The 19,820-nt window shown below is 38.4% G+C and overlaps 3 protein-coding genes across 4 annotated transcripts in view; 1 reads left to right on the forward strand and 2 right to left on the reverse strand.

Moving 5' to 3' along the window:
- inpp4b (inositol polyphosphate-4-phosphatase type II B) overlaps nucleotides 1-2,940 on the forward strand; it is a 114,226-nt gene extending 111,286 nt beyond the window's left edge. The window contains exon 22 of the mRNA XM_068321910.1: nucleotides 1,726-2,940. Coding sequence (XP_068178011.1) covers nucleotides 1,726-1,858 — 133 coding nt within the window. The 3' untranslated portion in view covers nucleotides 1,859-2,940. The remainder of the gene's footprint in view (nucleotides 1-1,725) is intronic.
- A 126-nt stretch (nucleotides 2,941-3,066) lies between these two features.
- On the reverse strand, nucleotides 3,067-9,902 carry il15 (interleukin 15). Its single transcript, XM_068321264.1, has 6 exons — nucleotides 9,817-9,902; nucleotides 8,078-8,160; nucleotides 6,278-6,365; nucleotides 6,027-6,071; nucleotides 5,396-5,527; nucleotides 3,067-5,107 (listed from the first exon to the last, which is right to left on the reverse strand). The coding sequence occupies exons 1-6, from the start codon at nucleotides 9,871-9,873 to the stop codon at nucleotides 5,003-5,005; spliced, it is 510 nt and encodes a 169-aa protein (XP_068177365.1). The 5' UTR covers nucleotides 9,874-9,902; the 3' UTR covers nucleotides 3,067-5,002.
- Nucleotides 9,903-11,377: 1,475 nt separating this feature from the next.
- Nucleotides 11,378-18,911, reverse strand: znf330 (zinc finger protein 330). 2 transcript variants are annotated; one of them, XM_068321261.1, is made up of 10 exons: nucleotides 18,851-18,911; nucleotides 18,335-18,476; nucleotides 18,235-18,254; nucleotides 17,964-18,034; nucleotides 17,430-17,506; nucleotides 14,174-14,300; nucleotides 13,954-14,058; nucleotides 13,780-13,826; nucleotides 12,166-12,283; nucleotides 11,378-11,850 (listed from the first exon to the last, which is right to left on the reverse strand). In XM_068321261.1, exons 2-10 carry the CDS (start codon nucleotides 18,452-18,454, stop codon nucleotides 11,558-11,560), a joined length of 978 nt encoding a protein of 325 aa, XP_068177362.1. In that variant the 5' UTR covers nucleotides 18,455-18,476; nucleotides 18,851-18,911; the 3' UTR covers nucleotides 11,378-11,557. The 2 variants fall into 2 exon arrangements, with proteins under 2 accessions (XP_068177362.1, XP_068177364.1); XM_068321263.1 differs by having other exon boundaries at nucleotides 18,865-18,899.
- Between the last annotated feature and the right edge of the window lie 909 nt (nucleotides 18,912-19,820).

The following is a 19,820-nucleotide window of genomic DNA, read 5'->3' on the forward strand; positions in this document are numbered from 1 at the left end:
GATCTTTTCTTTTTCATTTATTATTATGTTACATAATATTATATATACTGTATTAATATATGAGCTGTGGTGGAGGATTGAATAAAATCTATAGCATTGAATCAATTGAGAAATAAATGTTTACTTTTTACTGATTTACCAAGAACTATTAAGTCCTTTTGATAGTTTGACTTTTATTGACGCTTATTGTTGAACATCACAAACAGAATAAAGTTTTTCACAGGATTATACTGCTCAGAAAACACAGAATACATGTTCACACCTCCTTTATACATATAGCAGCGGATTTTGAAAAATAATTTAAAAATTCTGTTCATTTTCAGTGAACCACTTTTTTTAATAAGTGTCGGCATGTTTTGTTTATCATCTATAAATGGTGGGCGGTGTGGGTGGCGCTGTTGCCAGTCAGCAAGGCGGTTCGTGGTTCTAGTCCCACTCTGTGCGGAGTTTGCATGTTCTTGGGCTGTCCGGCCTCCTTAGGTGAATTGAAGATACCAAATCAGCCCATATAGGTGTGAGCGTGTGCGTGTGTATTTGGCGATGAATGAATTAATAAACGAACAACTTTAAAAGATTGCAGGTTTGGAAAGTATTTGCATACATTTTGCTGTATTTCTTTCCAAATGGAATATTTTTGAGTCAAAGTGTGTCCATGTGTTTACGCTGTAATCCTGATCGTATAATCGGCTGATCGATATTTGACAAAGAAGGCATTAACAACTGTTGTGAAATGCCGTTTTCTGCCCATGTGTAGAGATGAAATTTTCTCTAACATCCGTCCACATCCTGAAAAAGGGGGCAGATCAAGTAAAGATCTTTTTTTATTTATATATTTTACACTCGATGTGATTAGGTTTTTGGTGAAGATATACATTTATGAATGAAAGTTAGTCAAAATAAAAAGCTGATGAAAAATATCCGAAGACACTTAAATCCTGGAGATCTGCCATGCATCTGGAAATGTAATCTTCAGATTTTTGCACCAAAAGTCCATCATGCTTTCAAACAGAAATATCATCTTTGTGCATGAGTAGACAAGAGTAGTGAGTCAAAGGTACTGAAAGCTGAAGAGAGTAAGGTGTGTCACGGCTAAAAGGTCTTTCTCTTTTCAGGCTGGCATCGAGACGTGATCATGTGATTACAGGAGCAAAGTGTTCTCATTTTGAACTAATAGCAGAACGTTATGCGTGTAAAACTGTCATGTTTCCTCTCTAATACATTTCTCTGAAGCCCGAAAGTAGCATCAAAATGCTGCACTTTGGTGGAACCTGAACATCATCAGTCAGAAAAACTACATCACAGCTTTTTCTCCCTCAGGTGTAAATGAAATCCAGGCCCTGATTTTTTTTTCTTTTTAAGTTTAATAGTCACACATTCATTCATCAATATTCTAATGCAAAGATTTAGGTGTATTATTTTGATATGGACCATTCTGAATTAATAACTTTTACTTGGAGCAGCATGTCAGTATTCTATCATTACTACCATTCCAGTATGTCACGTGTATTTTATGTCAACAAATTCACCAACAATTAACCATTCACTTGGTTAACAACGCAATATCAAACATAAACTGAAGCTAACTCATTCAGAACCCAAATTCAAATGTATTTTTGTGAGAAACCTCCTTTTGAAGGTTTGTCTTAATCATTGCAAACATAATTCATTCATTCTTTTGTTTTCCTTTCTTTTCTTCCCTCCTCACCTCCTTTATTTGATCACCAGAGAAGGATGTCGGATTGAAAACGTGCAAAAGAATATTAGATGCAGGAAATATGCCTTCAACATGTTGCAGCTGATGGCTTTTCCAAAGTGCTACCGACCACCGGAGGGGACTTACGGCAAAGTTGACTCATGACGACCCCTTGCATGTTACCTCAGTAATGCTGTAAATATGAACGCTTACACACATTTGTGAAAATGCACATTTTTGTGTGTAACTGAACAACTTGCTGGATGTTGTATATTGCTGTTTGCTGTCTGTTTCCATGTGTCTGCTTGTATGAGAGAACTAAAGCCTTCACCGAATCCCAACATTTTTTTAATTCAATGCACTTTCCATTGATGCCTTTTTGATTTTTCATGGCCGACTTAGTAAAGAAATGTGTGAGCAAACCAGTGTGTAGAGAGATTGTTAATGATCCGCACAAAGTTCCACCTTCATTTGTTTGCCTGAAAAATTCTTAGGAATTCAACTTTTAAGAGCAGATTTGAGACAAAATTGTCAAACATTGATTTTATTAAAAAATTTTGCCATGAACGCAGTTCACAAAATCAAGATGGTGCTTCCATGCCACTTTGTTTTTGTGGTAAACATCGCTATCACTTACGTCTTCCAGGTAAGTGTCAAAACCTCCATTTCTGCAGCTCATCTGGCAGCTTACATCAAAGTCATTTCTGATATATGTTCATTCATTTGGACCAAATTGTTCTCAGAAATCTAAGTACTGAATCCTTTTTTTAAAATCTCCTCTCATTGTCTTAATGGTCGATGAACATTTTCCACACTAATCCCATCTCAAGGTACAGGCCAGTGAAATAAGATGAAGTGCAGGTGGATGTTAAAATGAATTATATTGACCCATCGCTTCTGAATGCAGCATACAGTAACAGATTCCATTATTTATTTTTGTACTGTACATTTTTTTTCATTATAAGGACTAAAACTTTAAACTTGAATGAATGTGGGAAATGTATTTTATGTTATGAATTGGACATTTACAAGCAGCTCTTTGAAAATAAAATGTTTGGCTGTGGATATGTAGATTTGTATGGATGTTTAATGTTTTGCATAATGTTAACACTGATTTTTTTAGTCAGCATTTAATTGAACACATGAAAACTAGTAGAACACAACCTAAAAGCTTGTTCAATCAATCAAGCTCAAGCTCTGCTGCTGTTCACAACATGCGGGATTTGTCTTAATTGTCAGCAAACACACACCCTCCTTCGCTGTCAATTGTTAATTTACCTCCTGAGAGACCGTCAACTTAAAAAAAAAAATTAAGGACTCAGATATTACAAAGAAAGTCTTTAAAATATAATTTGCAATTTCTCCAAATCTTAAATTCTCTGACTTGAACTGGTATGTTTAGTATGTTCAAACACACCTCCCTAAACCAGTAAATCATCCTGTTAATCTTTCCTGGCAGATCTGTAAGGAGATGAAATATGACAGGAACGCTGCAAACAAATATTTTCTATGTACTGAGGTAATTTTGTGTGGTTAAAGAGTTCGTCAAATGATTTCGCTATCAGAGAAACATCCACAGTCTCAATCTTTATCAAGATTGTGCTGCAGCTTCTACAAAACTATTATGAAACAAGTCTCTAAGAGTATTTCCTTTAACATAGGCATGTACAGGAATGTAAATGTTGATGTGAAACAGACATTATTAATCAGAAGAAGTCTTTGCAGGTATTAGTAGACCCTGAGAACACGGTGATGAGCTGCAGGCTATAGGCATTTTGCCAGATTTCTGATAGCTGATGGTCTGATACTCTTCACAGATCTTGACATTTTCAAAGGTAACTTATGAGGTGTTTTTTTATACTCTTATCTTATTTGTCTTGTGTCAAATTCCAAACAGAGCATCACGGTGACACCAGTGAAAACTTTCTATCAATAAAAAGCGTAGAAAGATTACGATTTTTCAGCTTTTTCCCTACTTAATGGTACCCAATGGAGTTTTACCTGGGGTGCACATTTCACCAGGATGCTCTAAAAGGGGTCATAGGTCTAAAGGTAGGTCATAGGCAGAATGAAGCTTTGGGACAGGGGTGCTCACACTTTCTCAGCATGGGAGCTACTTATAAAAAGTATCAAGTCCAAAAGATTTACCTTCAACAAAAATGCAAAATTTATTTATAAATATATTGAGAATTATTCATAAGTACGAGTTATGTTGATGTACCTTGCATAGCCGCATGAGTCCATATAGAACAAAAAATAATTAACAATTTAAATGTTGTCATGTCCTGAGTTTATTCAGCAGCTACTGCTGACAGCCAGGCTCAAGCACATTTCTTAATGATCATCAGTAATGGTGGAATGGTACATGGACATAAATAAGTGTAAGCTGATCAGTGCAAATCAATGTGCCAACAAACTCCCCAAAAGTGAGACTAAAACATTTTAGTCGTGTGCAGTGAGGAACTTAGTGAGTGATTATTTATTTATTTTTTTTGCTATAAAAAGAGGACGATACATGATATGATATGACTGTAATCATGATTAAACTGTACAAATGTTTTGAGTTTAACTCCAACACCCAATCCCTCCTGCTCAGTCAGTCCACATGACTTGAACAGCAGGATGACCTATCCAGAATATTTTGAAGATATCTGATTGATTACTTCACAACACAATCACATTTCTTCCTCATGTTTACCTTACGACTATTGAGACAAAAAATATTGACCTCGCCAGCTATTCATATTACACAATTGTATTAGGCCTGAATACACAGCAATATAAAGATAAATAACATTAAAAACACTCCCATTAATAAATACTTGGAACACATGGAATTCTTAACTAAAGACAAACAAAACCCCAATTCCAGTTGAGTGCATTTACATGAAAAATACAATTGTTAACATTTTCGCTAAAAATGAGAAACATTAAAATGTTAATGCTTCAGACGGATGGACATAGCAAAAGCTGCATTCTTTTCATTATTTTTGAATGGAAGACAAAATAGCAACAAAAAAACCCCATTTTCTTTAGAATATGATTCTGGAAAGAGGAACATTTCTCACATACTATGATTCATTCGCCATACATACGAGAACTCACTAGTGTTTAGTAATTAGCTTTATAATACACATTCTCCTTGTACAACAAATGCTACTTCCTGATACATTCTTCAAACATGTCATCCTGTCTCTACATGTAAAGTGTTGTAATACAAAATCGTTTGAAAATTACAGTTTGCAGTTACAGTCTGACACAGGTACAAAGTGACTTAAAATATAACAGTACAGTATAAAAAACAGTACATCATATCAACTGATTTGTGGTCATTTCATTCAAAAGATTATTTAGTTCTTCCAGGAATACTGTAATATTTCTAAGGGAATATGCTTCACATGGTGGACAGTCAACCTAAGATTAAAAAGAGACATGATAAAACATAACCTTAATAACATTTACAAGATAATTTGTCAAGGAAAAAGGAGCATAAGAGTAAATGTTACAACAACAATGAAGTTTTACTCCATAGAACAATAATGTTTCAGCTCCACTACCATGATTATGTATAATCAGCCAAGAAAAGATCTTAAAAAATAATTAAATGTGGAGAGTTTGTTTCCAGCTTCATCTGTGGTCAAGGACATTTAATGAACTTATGTTTTTACAGACACTCATACGGAGATTTTAAACAGGACTTACAGAGTTAACTTTAGGCAGTTTATCGTCAAAGTCACTGATGCATTCTGCTTTATTATCCACAATTTCTTCTTCATCAATGACCATTATCAACTCCAACATGTAACATTTCAGTGACATCATTTTACAGTTCTTCTACGAGAGAGAAAGAGGGGAGAGAAAGATGTTCATTTAAACAGCTACATGGTTATTACATTAAAGAATTATTCATATGATGCTTAGTACACGTCATTCAGTTGGAAATGCTGTGGTGTGCAGGCTGACCTAATTTCTTGGCATTCAATAGAGTAGTTGAGGCATATAGCAGTGCAATTGTCAATCTAAACAACTTAGGGTATGGCAACGAAATAACAAGGATACGTAACATTGTGTGAGCTCAAAAATGATCAGTTTTCCTGGCAACAGATAATGATAATAATGAAATGATGAATGATCATGATATATAACGTCTGAAAAAAAGGCATCCTGGACAAACTCCAGGGCTCACAAGCAAAGATGTGGTGAGGTTCACACTGAATGAGACACTTTGTTTGACTCATACAGGCTTGTAGAGGTCACGTGTAACGGAACTGACTCCAACATGCTGACACGTGATCATTGATCCGTGAAAATAAAAATTTAAAGGTGCACTTACATCCACGTCATTAACGAACGGAGTGTAGAGCATAGCATCAGACTTCTGAAAAGAATCATTTTTTAAAAAGGATAATTTAGGGGTTTTTGTAATATTTTCAGACACTTGCGAAAATATGTAACAAATCCAAAGCATGTAAACCAGATACGTAGCAGAAAAGCTTCACTAAATCATCAGCATGAACTAAATTCTTTAACCGTAAAGGCTATAAATATAACCAACATTTTATTTTCTTTGATACCTTTTCTCACCTCAATGGCGTGCTTCAAAAAGCTCAAGCAAAGCTGTACATCTGCTGTACTGGGCACAGACGCAGCACACATATAGGTACTCAAGAAGCTTTAAGAGAATGAGACAATGGTTACAACACACACACACACATACACACTGTCACAGTGGCAGTGCTGGTGTGTGGCAGGGAGAGGGGCCAGGCTTGTGGGTGGAGTCACGGCCCCACACCTGTGGGTCCTCTCCACTCCTGATTCTCATCCACACACCATTAACTGGCTTTTACACCTGAACTTCATTGGCGGTATCATCATGAGGCTTTTTAAGCCCAGTTGGATGAGAGCTGGTTGTGGGTTCGTTTTTCTAGTTTGGTTTCTGTTGGTCTTTTCTGATTTTGTAATTCTCGTCTGTCTGGAGAATTTTTGAGTTTGTTATTAAATGATGGAGAAAGGATTTGCTTTTGGTGTCCTGCATTTTGGCCCATATCCCGCCTCACGTGACACACACACACACACACACACACACACACACACACACACACACACACACCTATCTTCTGCATCCCTCTCTCTAACACCCAATGCCCTCATGTCTTCTCTCACTACAACCATTCACCTTCTTTGGTCTTCCTCTTGCCTGGTAGCTCTATACTCAACACCCATTTACCAACATACTAACCATCTCTCCTCTGGACGTGTCCAAACCATTGAAGTCTGTTCTCTTTAACTTTGCCTCCAAAACCTCTCATCTTGGCTGTTCTTCTGATGAACTCATTTCTGATCCTATCCAACCCGGTTACTCCTAGAGAACCTCAACATTTTCCTTTCCCCCACCTCCAGCTCAGCTTCCTGTCTTCTTTCCAGCAGCACTGCCTCTAATGTGTCCATCATGGCTGTCCTCACCACTGTCCTCTAACCTTTGCCCCTCATTCTAGCAGAGACTCTCTTGTCACCTGACACTTTCTTCCATGTGTTCCACTCTGCTTGGATCCGTTCCTTCTCCTCCTTACCACACTTGTTGCTCTGGACTATTGACCCCAAGTAATTAATGTTTTCCACCTTCGCTATTTCTTCTCCCCAGAGTCTCACTTTTCTGTCTCCACTCCTCTCATTTATGTACAAATATTCTGTTTTTTTCCGCAGAGTTTTACGCAAGTCTCTCTGTCTCCAGAATGCTCCAAATAACTTTGTATAGAGTTTCTTTCTCCTCCAGTTCACATCCTAAGTTTTACCCTTATCACTTGATCTGACACTTTTCACATCCAAGACACTCTTAAGTAACTCTTGTTTTAAAATGACCCCCACTCCATTTTATCTTGGCATCTCATCATAGTAAATTAATTTGAATCCTGCTCCTAGGCTTCTAGACCTTGTGCAATTCCCCCTCTCTCCTGCTCACACAGTAAATCTATGTCCCTCCTGATCATCATGTCTACCAACTCCCTGGCTTTCCCTGTCATAGTTCCCACATTCAAAGTCACCATTTTCAGATCCTTTCCTTTTCTCTTTCTGTCTGAGAATCTGCTGTCCACCCTTCCTTCATCTCAACCGACTAGCTGAGTTACATACACACACACGCATATGCGCGCGCAAGCACACACACACACACACACACACTCACACACACATTGAAAATGTTCCTTTGTTGTTAGCATTTGGATAATTTCACTCATGAACATAACAGAATGTTCGACTCAATTGGTGCAGTTTGGTTTGTATTATTTTCCAGCGACACTGATGATCAAAACGTCTTCTCTCACATTTTTAAATTGACAAAATTCTATTTTAAATGAACGAAGTTCACACGTTGCATAAAATGCATACCTCAGAACTAAGAAGTGAAGCCAGACCTGAGATCTGTGGCGCTCTCTGCATAGACAGCAGTTTGACAGGAACTGGACACCTTTCTGGTAAAAGAAAAATAGAATAGAAAATAAAATATTCTTCAATATCATTCCCACATTCAATAGTGATGCTTTCTGCATTACTTCTTCATAACCATTGCATCATTCACCAGCAGGAATTAGGTATAAAAGTGATTGGCTTTGGCCACGTGATGACTCCCTTTGTGAAAATAATGAACAACATCTGCTCCAAAGGAAAACAGATAAGGTGCTTTAAATGTATTTAAAGTCAAGACAGACATTTTCTCTGTGGATTTACAGAGGAGAAGGTGCTGCACATTCCCTCTGTGCAGTCGGTGCTTCTACATCTGAGACAAACTTGCAGAAAAGTACCATGAAGTCCTAAAGAGACTTGGGCAAGAGGTTGAGAAGAGGTTTTGTGATCTTCATCATTGAGCCAATGTATTATTAATTCCCAATCCTTTCATGAATGTCCATGATTTGCTGAGCAACTGAGTGCAATGTTCAACTTGGATGCTGAACAGGTGGAGATTGAAATCATAATGTTGCAGACTGAAATCTACCTCAAATTCTACCGGGCTTCACCAGACTTTTGAGATGCACAGTGGTGTATGCACAGAAGCTATGAAGTTTGCCAGCCTGCTTGGTTCAACCCGTCTCTGTGAGTCGGTGCTTTCTGACATGACCTTCATCAAGAACAAACACAGAACACGCCCCATACAATACACTGGTGAACAGAAAGCAATGCCCACTAACAGAGAAACAGATCCCAGATGTTGTCAGTGGCAACAGGGCAGTGCCATGGTTTAGTTGGATTAAAATATTGAAAAACTGTGTTCAAGTTTTTCAAGTGTGTTACATGTAACGGTTACAATTTTGTTACAAATCTGACAGATTTGGTCAAAATGGGCCAAGATGTAAATTGATTTTTCTTTAACATTTCATAAGGGTTTGTATTCAAATGAAATGTAGTGATGGAAGTGAATATTGGTATTTGTTTCACCTTATTGTCATTGTTGATAATTATTGTGAGAAATCATTGATACGGCCATTGCCCTCCCATAGATGATTGTCTTTTGTCGTTATTAATGATGCGTAATAATGCAAACAACGCATAAACAGTTCTCACTTTCAATCAGGTTGGTGACTCCTGTTCTAGACGCGCTTAAAGGCATAAAATACAGCCTTTTTTTTTTTTTTTTTTCCTGTAGCAGTATGGCTTTGAAAAGAAGATTTATTTCCCAGCACAAAAACCAGACCACAGGCTTCTCAAATCAAACTGTGCACTACATCTCCCACATCCATGCGCAGGGACAACTTGCGGATGCCTGCAGGAGGACTTTAGAAAAAATAAAAAAACAAACTTGGGAAGTTCTCACCAGGAGGGGGGCGCTTGTTGCAGTAGATCACGTTCACAACTGAAAGTGAAACTTTAGCCAGATCCGGCACATCTGTGTCTGGTTTTAACTAAATAACCTGGCATAATGACGCATGGCTCACGGAACACTTTAAATTACCCTCACACTGGAGACTTCTATGATCGTCTACGCATTACTGTGAACTTTGCCTCCCTTATGTCTTATTAAATGTATTAAAACTTGTTCTCGTACTTGGCACTCCAACCTTTGAGATCGAAGTCGGTTTGAGCTTCAGGTCGGTCACACCTGTACCACAAACAAACGCAGAAAGTCAGCTCACCGATTGCCGGTTTCCAGGGCACATGGACTGGACGAGGATCACTGGGAACGCAGTCATGAAGTCAGCAGTTGCTGTCCTACCCAGCGGAGGAACAGGATACCTTTACATTTTGGCATTTCATCGGATTAAAACTGTTTTGTCTCATTGATCTGAGTGCGAGAGTTCCACCGCTTGACTCGGCTGGGAGTCCAGATGTCGCGGCTAAACCCGAGCGACACACGCCCTCATATAGTCATGTCGGCCGGTTCACTCCTCCTCCGGTTCGTCACTGCGTTGCGTTCATATAATAAATACCAGTTGTCCAGTTGTCCACGCCACGAAATATTATAAAATGCAAACTTGTCTTATTCAAGCATGAAGGTTTTATGACGTAATCATACTGAGTAATGGTGCAATTGTCCGGATAGGTGCTTTTAAGGCACTATAAATATGAATATTAATGCTATTAAGTCAAGTGGTGCTATAACCACCGCGCGTCCCCCACAGCTGATTTCTAAGATCCGGTCGACGGCGTCAAGTTGCACCGTTTGGTTTGCGGTGATTTCATTGACTGGAAATGAGTTTGGAAATCAGGTTTGCACCGCTGAAGCCTTATAAGAACTGAAATCATGAGTTCCCATCACGTCAAGGATTGCTGGTCTTACGACGCATTACTGAGCGCGTTAGAATACATTACGCATGAAATCTGATGCCGCAAAGCTCAGACGCCGTATTGAACGATATCCCGCCTAAACACGACGAAAATAAACATGTAATAATGATTTTTTTTTTTTTTTTTTTTTTACTATTTCACCAAGCTACAAAGAGAAGAAAACACAACAGGTTGTAACACGTAAAGATTCTTCTCCAGGGAGGGACTGGAGAGTGGAGTATATTAAAGTGATTTATCATGGCAAATAAGGGTCAAGGGCACTGAATCAGTATGTTATGCAACTGCTATATGACAATACACTCTGCAGAATTAAATCGAGTCAGCAGTGGATAAAAAATTAGCAATAGAAATATCACAATGATCATAATGATTGACGTCATTTACGCTTAATAAAACCATAGTGAAACCAGCTGCAATGAAAGGAGGACACCCCATGTGGAGTTACAATTGATCAAATATGTTCCCCTCTGCACTCCAGATCTATGAACTGCATGACTATTACAATCCTACACAGCGTATAGTCTTTTATGTGACCTGTCTTTCTGCTTCAGTTTATTCTTTTTTCCTGTTCTAAAGAAAACCGGACTGATTTTTACCCGATTTCTCATGTTGTTTTTTTCTACAGTTAATCAGTTTGTGACCCTATGATTTCCAGATATCAATGAAAAAAATAATTAGAATGTCTTTTATCCTTAAAAATTACAAAAGTATTGGTTAAATTGAAGACTAAACCAAGCAAATAAAGATATTATCAGCCTTCTGGATGATCGTATTCCTGCATGTGTGCACTCCTTCAGGAGTCTGGCACCTTTATTTTGGAGGTGGAGGGGTAACATTTTGGGAACTCGTCTTTAGAGCAGCTGGCGTTCATCAGGAGTTTAGAACTATGTCATAACTGAGAGCACCAGGTCATCCTCACACTTAGATTTTTATTCTTTTACACCTGCACACTTATTTTTCTCATTGTACAGTGTTGGGAGGAAAAAGTAATGGAAAGGTGGGAGTCAACACTGGAGTAGATATCCATTCATTATTCCTTGTAACATGTGATCATCCCCAAAGGATCATGGGAGTGTGTCCTCCCATAGTTCACGCATCCAGTCTTAATTCTTTCTTAACTTTAAGACTAGCGATGGAATCAGTAACCTTTTCCACTTCCCTTTCTTCTTCCACTTCATTTTCTTCTTCTTCCTCCTCCTCCTCATCCCCTTCCTCTTCCTCATCCTCCTCTTCCTCTTCTTCCTCTTCATCCTCTCCATAGCCTTCCCGTTGGTCTCCACCTCCAGATGCCAAGTTCTTCCAGTAAGAGTCGTAACCAAAGGCTCCTCCATCATAGTCATAGTCTTCATCATCAGCCTGGCGGCCAAATTTTAGCGTCCGCGCTGCAGAAGAAACAAAGACAGTACATGATGACATGAAGCAACTGTTATCAGTGTGCACGTTCATAAAGGGGAGCATAAAAAAGGCAGAAGGTCTCTGTTTATGACAAATACTGTACATATAAAAAGAGGACAAGCAAACTCTGAGAAAATGTTTTGAGAAATTTTCCAGAGAATAAAGAGGAATTTCTTTCAATTCTCTGCTTTCACAATCTTGGGCTTTGGTAATCCGTCAAGGACGTTGAAGGTGTTGCAACTTCCTCCATAGACTCGTTTAAGCAGACGAAACATCTTGTTTTGTATTTGCAAGGGACTCACTGGACATGCTCAGGTCTTTGGTCTCCTGGGTCTCGTGGCCACATTTTGGACAGGGTGGAGCCTTTCCTTTCTCCTGTTTGAAAACCTTACTCTTGGCGTGTTCATCACAGTAACAGGCCTGAAAGGAAACAGATGAACCGGATAAGATCGAAGAAAAAACAATTAGCTGGCAAAACTTGTAAAATGCAATATTAATTAATGAAACCAATCACTGTTGGATGTCTGTTTTCGGAGATGCATGTGCCATGTTCTTGGTTTTCTTTTGTGGTTTCAGTATTTTGTTTTATTTTTGTCTTTTATTTTTAGTCTATATTATTCTCTACATTCTTCTTCTTCTCCTTTCGGCTTTTCCCTTCAGGGGTCGCCACAGCGAATCAGTTGTCTCCATCTAACCCTGTCTTCTGCATCCTCTTCTCTCACACCAACTACCTTCATGTCCTCTTTCACTACATCCATAAACCTCCTCTTTGGTCTTCCTCTAGGCCTCCTGCCTAGCAGTTCAAAACTCAGCATCCTTCTACCAATATATTCACTATCTCTCCTCTGGACATGTCCAAACCATCTCAGTCTGGCCTCTCTGACTTTATCTCCAAAACCTCTAACATGTGCTGTCCCTCTGATGTACTCATTCCTGATCCTATCCTTCCTGGTCACTCCCAGAGAGAACCTCAGCATCTTCATCTCTGCTACCTCCAGCTCTGTCTCCTGTCTTTTCCTCAGTGACACTGTCTCTAGACCAAACAACATCGCTGGTCTCACCAGTTTTGTACACCTTTCCTTTCATTTTAGCTGAAACTCTTCTATCACACATCACACCTGAAACTTTCCTCCACCCGTTCCATCCTGCCTGTACACGCTTCTTCACCTCTTTTCAACACTCTCCATTGCTCTGGACTGTTCACCCCAAGTACTTAAAATCCTCCACCTTCTTGATCTCTTCTCCCTGTAACCTCACTCTTCCACTTGGGTCCCTCTCATTCACACACATGTACTCTGTCTTACTGCAGTTAACCTTCACTCCTCTTCTACTGCCATAAATTTCAAGTAAAACACAGAAATTTTGTCTCTTATTAGAGGTGCTATTCCAGTAAAAGCCATTTACAAAATAAACCAATCATACACTGAAGTGTTCTTTCAACCATGTGTACCTTTTGTCGTAAAGTCGTAATATGAATATGGTGACAATAAATTTGTGTAATTTAAAGAATAATGAGGTCTGACACATGTCAAAGCTTGCGCTAACCCAAAGGGGGGGAGTAGGCACTTTCTGGCGGCATCTTTGGCCTCATTTGGAGACTCCAGTTTTATCTGATCGGAGCGCTTTCCTGCTGATGTTACATAGAAGATGGTGTATTTTCAATTTAGTTTCAATTGCACATTTCCTGCAGCTCAGAATCTTTTCCTGTTGCAAGAAAACTAGAAGCAAAAGCAAAAACAGGAGGGAGAATTTCACTTGCATTCTGGGATGTGGGCTTTGTTCTTTGAGATGTGCGCTGATAAAGATGGGTGTGGTTTTGCACAAAAATACTCCACGAGGAGCAAGAAAAAAATTGCTGAGAAAAATTTTAAAATAATCAGATCTCTCCATTGGGTTTTCTGAGAGTTTCCACTCACCTTGCAGCGCAGGCAGGAGTGTTGCCCCAGTCTATTACAGGAAACACCTAAAACATGAACATGAGCAAAGACAAAACAAAAAAATGTTCACCCTCCTGCTCACATACCCTCCAGATATTATTCTGTGAAAGAAAAGATACACTTCTCCATCAACTAGAAAATAGAATGACTCACACTTGAATGTTTCTGCCTGAAGGACTTGGCAGCTTGCCTGGTGCTCAAACTGATCATCCTCACACAAGAAGTTTTGACAAAAAGAGCAGCGAAAGATTCTCCCCCCTATTCAGGAATATAAAACATGACGTGATGATCTTCAGTGGGACACTGAGGTGAGCAGGCGAATTTCAATCAGGGTGTGTTTGTGTGTGTGTGTGGGGGGGGGGGTCGTTCTCACCATGATCCCACACACTCCGGTCACACTCAATGCACTCTGCATCAGTCAGAGGACAGGAACAGGCATGAGTGCTCAGACACTTCCTGCCATGGCACACCCAAGCTTCACAGAAGTCGCATACTGCTCCCTTGTGGACAAAGATGGTAAAGCAAAAGAAAAAAATGCTCAATTTATTTTCCCGCAACACATAAAATAGACACAGAAGATTCTTTTAAACCAAGACCCTGATCAAGTCAATGACAACGGTGCCCTGAGTTGCATGCAGTTATTCTTGTATTCTATTATTACCTTATACTATTTAAACAGAAGTGTTGTCATTTTATGACCTGATGACACAATATTGCAACACCTGCACAAAGTGTACAATTGATAAAGATTAAACATAATAATGGCCACTTGATCACTTAAACAACTTCACTGACTTTATGTATAACTAAAGTGAAAAATACTGTTTGAAATTGTAATACTCTAAGATTGATCTCATTCTATATTTTCTCATTCAAACAAACTCTTACATTATATTATCAACTTACTGTAATTTTTATTAAAGAATAAACAAACGCATACAGTTCAGCATAAAATGATGCGCTGAACTGAAATACCAAAATGCATTAATAACAATTAGATAACAGCTGGGCTTGCGCTAGTCATTCGCCACTGCACCATAGGCGAAGCAAATTCCATATGGCTACAAGGTTTTTAGCTTGTGTAGCAACAGTGGCGTAAAAAAACTGTGGAAAAAAAGTCTAAAACTTACAACTTTTTTGGACTCGCGAAAATCCCCAAGTAATAACATAAGAAAACAATAGCATGCTGCTATTTCCGCATGCCGACGGGAATAGCCAAAGTGACCCCAAAGCTCCCTATCATTAAATATACACTCGGGTCATAACCTCCTCTCTTTCAATAAAAAAAACCTAGGGCTGTCACTTCAACGTGTTAATTAGATTAATTACGCTGCAAATTAACTCGCCAAAAATATTAACGCAATTAATCGCGAGTGGCAAGTCAATGCGCAAGCATTTTAAATTTGGCCCATTGAGTGACCCGTAGGCTGCAGTGACGTCACTTCCTACCTGCGCCACTAGTCAAAAGCAGAGTGACTGACAACAGAGATGGACGCGACACAGGAGAGCGAGGCAAGCCCACTCGGACCTTTGGGCGGAAAGTTTATTTATAAAAAGAACAAAGACGGGACAATCAACAAAAACGCAGTGATTCTGCGCTGCAGACACCTCCGTCAGTCTGCCCCAGGGCAGCTGTGGCTAGACACGTAGCTTACCATCACCAAGTATGAATGAGGAGTGAATGAATAATGGATCCGATGTAAAGCGTCTTTGAGTTCCAGAAAAGTGCTATATAAATCGAATCCATTATTATTATATATTATAATAATAATTATTGTTATTGTCATTATTATTATTTGTACCTTTTGTAAAAGAGAATTTTCATATCACCGAAGCAGCTCCAGCCTAACGTATCATTTAAATGCAAAACATGTCAAGGACAGAGTTGAACGTTAGCTTAGCCTTTTAAAGAAAAAGCCTGTTGGCATCTTGCTATTTAGTTGCCTTATTTAGAGGCATGTTATACTATTAATTTTGAATTGCTGTATTGAGTCAGCTTTAGTATTCATTTTGATTGAGAGTCTGCTTATGTGCCTATTTGAGACTCAGCCTTATTTTATTTCTGAATTTTATTTATTTTATTTAACTGTATTCGTATTGCATTTTTGAGAAATGCACCTGGCCTAATTGGTTTGCTGATGTGCTTGACTTTTTTTATTTTGAATTTCATTTATAAAGCACACTTAACCAATAAAAATGTGTATTTCAAATCTTCTCTTCGTGGTGCATTCTATTGATTAGTCATGCACTACAGTTTTGTAATGTTCTAGATTTCACATTCTGTATTTGGGGGCCTTTAGCAGGTATGAGATTAAAATGTGATTAATTACAAATCCTGTAATTAATTAGATTAATTTTTTTAATCGCCTGACAGCAATAAACAGGATTCTTTTTTTTACAAGCTAAACCCGCGAATTAGTGTACGACAAGGCGGGGATGATTGATTGAAAGAAAATGAGAAATGAGTGTTTTATAGTAGATTTTGTGTTAAAATTCTAATTGAACAACAAATGGTGAATGCTGAGAGGGGGTAGGAGTGGTGACAGACCGACCAGAAGGTAAATGAAAGATATTATCAATACTTTTTTGTAGTCTTAGACTTTTGATCTCTATGATCGGCAGGAATAACCAGCGATGCATGTAAATGTGTACTCACCTCGTTTGCTATTTTTCATGCCTTTTTAAATTGAAATGAAAAATCATATGATGTAATAAAACTTTTTTTTAAAATAGACCATGGCATACCGATGGTGTTGTCTAAGTCAAAGTTTAAATGGTTTCTAGTCCAAGTAAAACTTACAAGTAAACATTGAGTAATATTTTGTATGACTGTATCTTCACAGAGTGAATGCAAGTTTTCAGTTGTTGAATCTCACATTTATACCTACATAAAGTAGGATAGAAATAAAGATAGTTAAGCTTGAACTGTTGACTTTACTGTATTTTTGTAGGTAAACTGAACAAAAGATTTTGCCCTCAGAATGCACCAGAATGCAGGAAAACAACCCCATTTTGTAATAAATTTGCCGTGGGGGTCTGGGGGGCTCAATGGTATGAATCTTATGCCACAGGCTTCAAAATTCCTTACAACTGATCACAAAGCAGAACTGGAACCAATGCAGTCAGACACTGCAACATCCCGCGACACCCCTGACTTCAAAATTTTACCCTGACCTACTTGCATAGGTCAAAGATCAAAGCTAGTGCTCTGACCTATTGTCGTAGATAAAGGGGTCTTACTCACACAGTCTGGTCTCCCTCGTCTTTCTATCCTACCCGGTTCCTGAGTGTACAAAAGTTGAAATTTGACCCTGACCTAGTTTTCTCAAGGTCAAGGTCATCATCTCACTTTCATCCCCATTGCTGCCCAAGTAATGTGTTGTTTGTTTAATCTTTCTATCTCCAATGGTTGCAAAGATATTTGGTGGACAAACGAACGGATGAACGAACGAACATACAAACGGATGGACGAACACATGTACACTGACAATCAAAATACATCACCACTTTGAAGCGGAATGTAACAATGAAATGGCCCGTTAGGATTACTGTAATAAATGCATAGGGTACACCATTAACAGGATATCCTGAATTGTGACTGTATCAGTTTAAGGATGTTGCTGACGTACCACCATGGCCATTCCAGTGCTGTGGATACCTGGATGTTTGACCACACAATCTGATGACTTCATGCACTTGGTTTTACCTGATAGAACAAGCATAACACATGTCATAATTTGATATTATGTCACACTATGTCCAATCCTGGTTATGTTAGTTTTTTTGCACTATTAACACTAACTGCTATGCACAGCTATCTGTCACAGTGTATTTACATTTCCAGGATGACAAAGCCTGCTATTTTCTATAAACCGTCTGATTCTTTTGGATCATAGACCTCTTTTGTTTAAAAAACACACTCATTAGCCATCGTGTTGGACTACCTAACACACTGCGTTAAGACATAAATCAATCCCATCCTGCATTGTGTAAATACTTATTATAGCAAAAATCCATGTCTGAAAAAGGTGCACAAACATATGCACACTTTACCCCTATTTCAGTATGTTTTGTTGAGCAGTTTTTAGCCTTTTCCATATTACTGTACGTAAAAGTATCCATCTACAGCCATGCATACAATTATAAAACTATATTTTACTTACCACACTGAGCACAAAGTGGTAGTTTCTGCACTGAACTGCAGAAGTAACAGAAAGCTCTGTTCTTCTGCTTTCTACAGGTGACAAGACAAAGAGAAAATGTATTTTTAATTGTTTGACAAGTGATGATTTACTTATACTGGAAGAAGCAAAAATATTTTGGTAAAATATGAATACAACAGTGTGAAAATATTCTTCAGTATGCAAACACCCTGGACTACTACTATTTATAACTGGGGGAAAAAAAGTTAAATAATGAAAGCCAGCCACTTACCTCTGGCATCTGTCACATTCCTGTCAAACGGGAAAGAAAAACAACATAAGTATCCCCATTTACGATATTTAAGGCATTGCCATCATGCGTCCACACACACCATGTTGAAGTTGCAGGGGTGTTTGGCCACATCCACATTTTCCCGGTTAGCTCGACTCTGTTTCTCTCGCTCCTTACGACTTTCGGCCTTTTTCCGGGCTCCGGTTTTCTTCTTTGGCATTTCTACTTCGATAAGTCGGTATCTGAAGAAAATGCGACCAGTTTAAATTCTTCTTACCATCAAGTCAGTAATATTAAAAACTGGTTTGATTAAAGTGTGAGCCATTGAGATGACCGAGGTTAACTTTAAGTTATTCAGGTGTTTTTGGACTGCTGTTATGAATTAAACATACACGGAATTGAAATGCTAACACAGCTAACGCGTAATAAACTAGCAACTCAATAGTTCTTGTTGACGCAGCTTGGTTACTGAACCGGTGTCACATAGTACGAATACATTTTTTTAAAAAAATTCCGTTAAAGCCGATCATATATATTTGTAGATTGCCGAATACTTTTACTAATATAAGTAAATGTATCGTCGATTTGTAATTTCAAACAAATTATTGTCTCTTACAGTTTTATTTTTACCAAAAGATCGGCACGCCGACTTCCTGTGGGTCCACCTTACAACTCAGTTCGGCGGAAACATCCTACCAGTATTTGGTTCCGACGTTTTTGTCTTGTGTCACGACAAAATCTCTATTAGGTCCACACAACAGAACACAAAAAAACTTTGAAATAACCTAAACTGCTCCATGATTGTCAGAATATTTTGAGATAACTGGGATTCATGAAGATGTTTTAGGAAATCTAATATTTTTTATGGTCAGGTTTATTCAAGTAAGCTCTCCTTTTAATCAGTTTATCCACTGGTGTCATACTTGTATTTTTGCTCTTTCTGCACGGACAGCGTCAGCCAGTGGGACCAAAGAAAAGTATCCCTGTATAATGAAGGTAGAGTATCTTGACATCAAATGTCTCATCAGCTATTTGTCTTGTAAACAATTATTGTTATTTTTTCCATTGAGTTTTGTTTCCTTTTTGTATTTACTGCACAATTTATCCTTCCAGAATATTTGCTTGAATAGGGGTTTTGAGCTACCTCTGGTAGACAAGGAGCATGAAGATCTTCATGAAGCAAACCAAATCGCTGCATGCATCATGAACCAATGGCCAGGAGTCTACATGGACTCCTGGCCACCCGTTCATGATGTTATGGTTTTGCAGGATCAGATTATACAATGAAGAAGGCCGAAAAGGAGTACAAGGCCGCTTGAGTGCTAATTCAGTGCTTTCAAGTGTCGAAAAAACACATTTTGCTTTTAAATGGCTACATCAGGACGCAAAATACATATATTTACATATATAATGAATATACAGTATGCATATGTATGTGTGTGTATATATCTATTGTATAGTATAGTGATATTTTATATAATAGTAAATAACTACACACACACACACACACACACACACACACACACACACACACACACACACGCAGAAACACACACACGCAGACACACACGTACGCGTGCGTGTGT

This window comes from Antennarius striatus, chromosome 8, assembly GCF_040054535.1.
Source record: "Antennarius striatus isolate MH-2024 chromosome 8, ASM4005453v1, whole genome shotgun sequence".
NCBI lineage: Eukaryota > Metazoa > Chordata > Actinopteri > Lophiiformes > Antennariidae > Antennarius > Antennarius striatus.